Source organism: Myotis lucifugus, unplaced genomic scaffold (assembly GCF_000147115.1).
Source record: "Myotis lucifugus unplaced genomic scaffold, Myoluc2.0 scaffold_112, whole genome shotgun sequence".
Classification (NCBI taxonomy): Eukaryota; Metazoa; Chordata; class Mammalia; order Chiroptera; family Vespertilionidae; genus Myotis; species Myotis lucifugus.
In genome coordinates, this window is record NW_005871160.1 from 679728 (window position 1) to 687693 (window position 7966).

At 39.3% G+C, this 7966-nt stretch overlaps 1 protein-coding gene across 8 annotated transcripts in view; it reads right to left on the reverse strand.

Moving 5' to 3' along the window:
- Nucleotides 1–339: 339 nt before the first annotated feature.
- Nucleotides 340–7966, reverse strand: part of RBPJ (recombination signal binding protein for immunoglobulin kappa J region) — a 105922-nt gene continuing 98295 nt past the window's right edge. For 5 of the 8 annotated variants that reach the window (XM_006093263.3, XM_023757724.1, XM_023757725.1 and 2 more), the window contains 4 exons: nucleotides 6875–7015; nucleotides 5077–5232; nucleotides 4607–4710; nucleotides 3970–4463 (listed from right to left, as the gene is read on the reverse strand). In XM_006093263.3, coding sequence (XP_006093325.1) covers nucleotides 4148–4463; nucleotides 4607–4710; nucleotides 5077–5232; nucleotides 6875–7015 — 717 coding nt within the window. In that variant the 3' untranslated portion in view covers nucleotides 3970–4147. Of the gene's footprint in view, nucleotides 4464–4606; nucleotides 4711–5076; nucleotides 5233–6874; nucleotides 7016–7966 lie in introns of all 8 variants that reach the window. The other 3 variants (XM_023757727.1, XM_023757726.1, XM_023757729.1) reach the window with 1 other exon arrangement.

The following is a 7966-nucleotide window of genomic DNA, read 5'->3' on the forward strand; positions in this document are numbered from 1 at the left end:
TCAGGCCAAATGACAACCTTATATTGAAAGGTTATTAAATAATATTCTCCAATTTTGTTGGAATTAGCTGGAAATGTTACTGAATTGGGAGAGAGGCCCCTTGAGGGACAATCCCATTTCCCCATTCAAAAGGGAGGAAAAAGAACTCCTCCCTCTCAGTGCAGCAGCACCCAGTGAACAACACTGAAGAAGGAATCAGCGCAGCTACCACTCGGGCGATGCAGACAGCAAGGTAAGGGTGTCCATGTGCAAACGGTAACATGGAATGTAATGTCATCGTTACGAAGTATTCTGACACCAAGACGATAAAGCATGCACCAGGCCCATTCAACAGAAGACTTTTACAATGGTTTACATTTCCTTTTTATTAATTCCTTGAAACTGCCCATATTGCAGGTTTCTCATGGATGAAATATGGAACTGAGCAGATTCTTTTTTCTACAAAATTATGGTATAAACTTGCTCAATTTTCTATCTTATTGCTAACAAACCTTACAGGCGCACAGTTTGTAAAATAAACCCCTTAAGGACTGAATGTGTAGAGCATGCTGCAAGGTACAAGAAATAAGCTAAAAATGAGCATATAAACCTACATCTGGACCAACACAGTACTGAATGCTGGCAAACATTTATCACAACACAGGGAAAATTAATAAAAGGGGACACAGTTCAGTCCTGAAAGGGTTAAATAGAAACCCTAATATATTATTGTTTCTAACCATCCAACCCACATTACAGTGCTTGAAACAAAGTCAAAGTCTGGCACAGAAAATTACACACATTTGTTCAGTACTCATCAGAAACAGCTGCTTTCGAAATCAAAAGTAAGTAACTTGGTTAATAATTGAATAGCATTTTGTTTCAAAAAGGAACCCCCCCTCCCCCCCATGGATTATCTGGTTAAACATGACTAGTTAGTTTTCAAAAACTGCATGGGGAATATTCTGTGAGGGCACAGACGGTACCAGTTTCATTAGAAAAATAAACAAAAACTAACCAGTTATGATCACAAATAAGTCTGTGCAGCAAGAGTGACAAACAGGTCACTAATATATATATATATATATGAAGATGCCTTCAGTTGCCACAGTTTAAGAAAAGTCAGCAGCAGGTTAAATATTACTCTAGTGTTCAACTCTGAAGTCATTCAAAATACGAAGGGCATTCTACTTTTAAAGCCTTTCGCTTGCCTTCCCAATCTGTGTGATCCATTCAATGGAACTAATAAAAACATATTGGATCACAGACTCAGCTTCTATGCACATTTTTTAGAAACTGCATAGAATCATGAGAGCAAAAGATACACTTCTAAAGCAGAATTTAAAAAAACAACTCAAATGTACTATCCTTTCACTGAAGCAGTTACCATTCTAAGAGGGTCTTCATGACAGAAAATGACCGGCATCTCTAATAATGCCACCAATGGGGGGAGGGGGGTACCTTTTACTATAAAGAGGACAAGGCTCCTATAAATTATACAAATGATTTACAAATCCACAAAACAGATTTTTTTTAAGCAGCTGACAAAAGAACTCCTCTAACAGTAACTACAACAGACAAACCATTTCACTCTTCAGTTTGTGGTTCGCAGAATGACCAGAAAATAGCAGGGGAAATGCCTATATAATAAGTACATTCTTGGACTTATCAAAAAAACAAAGCAGGAAAAGAGTTTACAGCCTAATGTTTCAATTGTCTTATTGAAAGAAACAAAGAGCCAAAATAAGATATATTTAAATAATCGACAAGCAAAAGTTCACTTTTAATAAAGTCATAATAAACTTGAAGGATTATTTTGAGCTGCAAAGCTGGGTAAGGACGCTTCAAAAGTGTCTCATCTGTTATCAATTAATTTAATGTAATTTTACAACTAAACACCACACCTGGGAAGTGGAGAAAACGTGTGAGCCATTACTAATAAAGCAGAACTGAAAACATTTGCACTCTGAACAAAAGCACTGTGCAAAGGCTGCTGGCATGACAACAGAGAGAAGAATAAATACTACTCGGAAAAAGGCAAGAAAAAGCCAGTAAACAGTCAAAACAAAGGAAGATAAGGCCACACTGAATTCTGCCCTTAATCACTGACAGATTTAAGGAATGAGGCAGGATCGGCTCACAAAGAGAGAAGCTAGTGACTGGAGCAGTTTGGAGAGAAGGCTACGTGTAGTCTAATGGGTAATTAATTACAAAGGCTTGCAGAAAGAGAAAATCAGTAACTCTGATTTTACCAGTAATGTGTTTTACAAATAAATGACTTCTCCCTTGAAACTGAGGAAAAAGTGATTTAAGGATGTTAGGAAACCTATTTACAATGACACAATCTGAGCAAAATGAGTGAAAATAGCAAAGTTGAAAAAGAAAAATGCTACTAACAATGATGTCGAAAATAGCCCAGGACACCAGAAAGACTATGTTCTGTATGGAAATAACGAATGTACAGTTTTCGTTCAGAAGGTGCTTTGGCTCCTGTTTTATGGGACAGTAAAAAGCTTACCACAATCTAGAGGTAGTTTTTACTCTAACAAGGATGATTGTATTACTAGACTGTGTCCTAGGACATTACACACGTGGTTCCTGTACTAAATGTAGCCCACCGAGTCTGCTGCTATTTCTAAGGACCGAACAAAGGCACAACCCAAGTGCAGAAAGGGAAGCAATGTAAAGGAACGGGGGAACTTGGCATGTAAGGCCAACATCACCCTGGACGCACTCAAATCTTAACTGAAGGGCAAAGAAATGTTTTCTGAGTAGGAGACATCTGTGGAGATGCTCAGTACTGGGAAAGAAAAGGTTTAAAAAAAAAAAGCAGAGAGAGAATTGGAAAGATAAGTTACATTTGCATTTTTATAATCTCACAACTATCTGTTTCTAAAGTACTTGTCTTCCAGCTACTTTAGTTCACCATCTAATAAGAGCATCTTGTTTTAAGGTTACAATGACATCTTGGACTAGGCTACCAAAAAAATAAAAGGTCAATAAAAACATGCTTCTGCTGAGATTTTTCTCATTATGCAATAAGGGCACCATCTACCACCTGGTAGCAAATATTTCTATGATTTTTTGTTGTTGTCATATGTCAAAAAGGCAGAAAACACCCTACTGAATGAAATCACTGGGAACATTACAAGTTCAAAATAAAATGTTTAACTTACACATAATACAAGTTATGTACAAGATCAGGTGGGGGAAACCTGAACAAATCCTGAAACATGGAGACACATGTTTGCATGGGGGAAGGGGAGAGAACACTTCAAACACCAACATGTCCTGTGCCATTAACTCATTCATGACTAAATGGCCACACTTAATCCCATGTAAATGTTAGAACCACTTGGATCACCACTATAAATACATTTTTTTTAAAAAAGAAAACATGGAAATAATTGCCAAATGTCTGAGAATAGAGACTAGTTCATGTACGTTGCATGTATTGCAGGCAAGGCAGAGGCATTTCTTAAAGCTTTTGCACAGACTTCATATAATCTTTAAAAAAAAATGCAGGCCTTTACAAGATTTGACTTGCTGAAATCAAAACAATTTCAACTCATAAAAAGTCGTAAGACTTCAGCTTTAAAAAAACAAAGAAAGGACAGTTCCAGCCGTAGACCGAAAAAACCTGGAGTATGACAGAGAGACTCGGCAAGCGTGGTCAGGCTTGGAACCTGAGCGGACTGACGAGCAGAAGCCCCGAGGGGCAGGGAGAAGGACACCTGCTGGTAACAGGTGTGCTCTATGCGGTGCTATAAAAAGGTATGGTGAACATGTACCTTTACTAAAGCTTATACAAGGTCCTTGGTCCATAAAAACTATGTTAGATTTGTGTCTTCTAGTTTCACTTTTATTCCAGCCACATCTCTATTTCTTGCCCATTTAAACAAAACCAACCAAAAACCAACCAAAAATAACAGCTGAAAAAAACCGGAGTTCCCAATAGTTTTTACATGTTGATGATGTTTTTTGTTTTATTGTGGCTTCTGCACTTCCAATCAGCACTTGCGGGTCATGGGGTTTTTGAACAGTATCACCTGGTATGAAAAGTTTTCCCAAGAAACCACAAAAGACTGTTCACTTCTCTCTCTCTCTCTCTTTTTGTCAACATTTTGCCGCACTGGAGTCAGTTTAAGTCCTAGCAACAAGACGGTAGTTAGGACACCACTGTTGCTGTAGATGATGTGACGTTGGTTGAATTTGTGCTGACGTTTGTGTAACTTCCCTCGCTGTTTGTGTTTGACTCATTAGGGGGCACTTGGCTTGAATTGGCTCGAAGGATTGCCCCCGCTGCACTGCAGTGTGGCCGAGGCCCTGGTTCTGGTGTGTAGGTAAAGGTAAGGCTGGTGGAATAAATGATTCCATCATTTCGGACCAAAGTTACTGGAACCTGGACTGGCTGCCGGACCCATCTCCAACCTTCTCGGAATGCAGAAATGTCTGGGACAACACAGAGCATACTCTCTCCACACCTGAGGAGGAAACAAACGCAAGGCAAGTTTTAGAACTGAAGCTTAAAATTGGGTTGCTTAACATATAACAATCAGTATCAGGAAAGAGTCTCAGATACCCACCCCCTCCAACTCTGGATGATGTAAAAAGTTTTACCAAGTACCTGTACATCGTTTCTGCTTCTACATCCCCAAACCACACTCGTAAATTTGGAGTGAAATTCTGTCCTGTGAGTTCAAGCATTGCGACGTCCCCGCCACCATTCAGCTGCAATTCACAGAAAATCAGAACAGCATTGAGAACACTTTTCACTCCTCATTAAAGTGCACAGATTAGTTTTTCATTCAATTATCATTTGCGAAAAATGGGTGATTAAAGTGCTTCTTTTAAATCACATGCTTATAAAGACAAAGTAAGCTTAAAAATCAAGGTAACATCCAAGTTGGTTTTAAATTTTTTTGCATAAAATTAGGCTCTTATTTTTGTTTTTCTATTACCAGTAACATATAACAAAATATCCAAATCACAATATTTGGAGAAAACTCAAAATTATTGTGAAATAAAATTATGCTAAGTCAGAGCTGAGAGAAGTTACAAGGAGGGAAAAGTCAACTTGTGAGTAGGTGGTCTCACCTGAAGACTCTCTACGACAGGCACAGGTGTGACAGGGGCGAGGACAGGGCCCATTCCCTCGTAAAAGGTATACTCTGCCTTATCCGTACTAATGATTGTCCAGGAAGCTCCATCATTTATCATCTCTTTATTTGGTTCTTTTGGGCATGGAGTGGCCTTATGAAGAAAGTATAGACATTTTTATATGCATTGCAGCATAAGACAACTTTAATAAGTAACATTTTTAGACTAGAGTTAGCATGGAAAGAATTTAGTAAAAATTTATAAACTTCACAAGCATGGTGCTTTGCCAAACCCTAAATAAACACAAACAGAATCCTATATAATAAAAGACTAATATGCAAATCGACCGAACGTTGGACTGACCGGTTGCTATGATATGCACTGACCACCAGGGGGCAGATGCTCAATGCAGGAGTTGCCCCCTGGTGGTCAGTGCAATCCCACAGAGGGAGCACCGCTCAGCCAGAAGCCCTGAACTGGGCTCATAGCTGGCGAGCGCAGTGGCAGTGGTGGGAGCCTCTCCTGCCTCTGTGGCAGCACTAAGGATGTCCGACTGACAGCTTAGGCCCAGGAGCGGGCCTAAGCCATTAGTCGGACATCCCTGAGGGCTCCTGGACTGAAAGAGGGTGCAGGCCAGGCTGAGGGACCTCCCCCCACGCCCGAGTGCAAAATTTCATGCACTAGGTCTCTAGTATTAACATAAAAACCTGACACAGTTTTTATTATAATATGAAATATTTCAGTGACATATTAAATAACTGGTAATACCCTTCAGAATAAGCATTTCCGAGTACACCAGTACCTGTATAATTTTTTAAATAAAAGGTCAGTATCTATGATGCAAATAGCTGTTTAAAACTCTTCAGGGATCCTGACTTGGTTGGCTGGCTCAGTTGGTTGGAGTGCCATCCCATTCACCAAAAGGGTGTGGGTTCAATCTCTAGTGGGGGCGAGAACGGGAGGCAACCAATCAATGTTCTCTCTCTCTCCATACCTCTCTCTCTGGAAATCAATGAAAACATACCCCCCAGGTGAGGATTAAAAAAACAAAACAAAAAAACCTCTTTAGGGATTCCTGAGAAAGGGAGATTAGAATACTCTTCTGCTTAGAAAACAGCTAGAAACTCGTGTACTTTCTTAAGAAGCAACCAAGATGTGAATCAATAACCCCCACCCCTACCTTAAAACACCTGGACCAGTCCATCAGTGCTGGGCTGAGGAAACGGCTGTGTGTGGCCATACCTCTGGAACAGGTCTCCAGATATTTACAAACTAGTTTCCCATGAAAGCATAACTCTCCTAGTAAGTAAGATGCCCATGTCATAAATGTCCTCAGGAAAGCCTTCTGAATAAATGTAGTTTAAAAATCGCTTTTGAAACATGTCATCATTACTATCTTGGAAGACCCCAAAATAAATCTGATGAGAAATGATGAACCCTCCCCCTCCATATACAATGTGCCCTCCCCCTCCATATACAATGTGTGCACACAACTTCAGGGTATTCACTGAACACCTGAAATCTACTTTTGGGTTATCCAAGAGGCCTTCTGTCCCCCAGAGCTAGATGTTAACTGTTTCACGGAGAACATGTTCATGAGTTTTGAGTTCTTCCCCGAGGCAGGGTGACCACCATGTCGGAAGACTGTGTGGGTTGAGAACCCTTGGACTTGAGAAAATATCTGAACACAGCTTCATGTATTTGGATACAATGAACATTAAACAAGAGCTTCCTGTTTCTGTATGCTATTGACCTAACACACATTTTAGGTTTCACCAGTAATTTAGAAACCTACCTGAAACTGGATTATTCTTTCTTGAGAAAGGCACAAGTACATTCTTTCTGTATCCTTAAGGTAAAATGCACATTTGTGGAGCTGTGACACAGGGTCATCTGCGTCCAGTAATGCAGTCTGCTTGTCAACTTTTCTGATTATCTGTGTGTCAACAATTGAACAAGAAAAGGCTGTCACACATGGAGAGTTTTCAGTAGGTATACTTTCGATACCTACAGAAATAAGCTATATAATAATACATCCCTTACTTGTCATGCACAAACATTTATAAACAACAGGCCAGGTATAGAAAATGCCTTTAGATCGCAAGCATGTTAGAAGGTGTGACCTGTCACCTCTTCCAGGAGCACATAAAGCCAGGGCAGGCACCTTGCTTTCTAGATCAGGGCTTTTACACTTCAATGTGCACACAAGTCACTGAGGGTCCTTATTCTGAGCCCACAAATCTTGTGTGGGGGCCACAGATTCTGCATTTTTAACAAACTCCCAGCTGATGCTAATCCTGTTGGTCTATATCAGTGGTTCTCAACCCTGGCTGCACATTAGAATCACCTGGGAATCTATATTCTGAATACAACTTATTTGCCTGTTATTGTTTTTTAACTTTGTCTAAGATATCTTTTGCCATATGAAAATTTACAATTTAATAAAATCGAAATAATTTATCTTTTTAAAAAACGTTTGCTTTTATTACTTGCTTTAAGAAACCACTCCAAGACCTGAGATTATAAAGATATTTTTCTATTTTTTATCATAGTTTAAGCATTTTGTTTTTTCATGGAGAGAAGTAGCTATACAATTAGTTTTTTTATAAAGAAAGCAAATTTACTTAACGCTGCATATCACATAATTCATCCTTATTTCCACTGATTTTCAATGTCAGGAATAGCAATTCCCATAGATGCACTGATCTGTTTCTCAACTTTCTATTCTGATTCACTGGTGTATTTGATTATTACTGACCCAATACCATGCCGTGTTAATTATATCTTTGCCATGAGCTCCATATGTGTTATGACATTTCCTCTTCTTCTATCTTCTCTTTCAGAATTATCTTGGGCCTTCCTTGGATTTGCCTCCTTTACATAAATT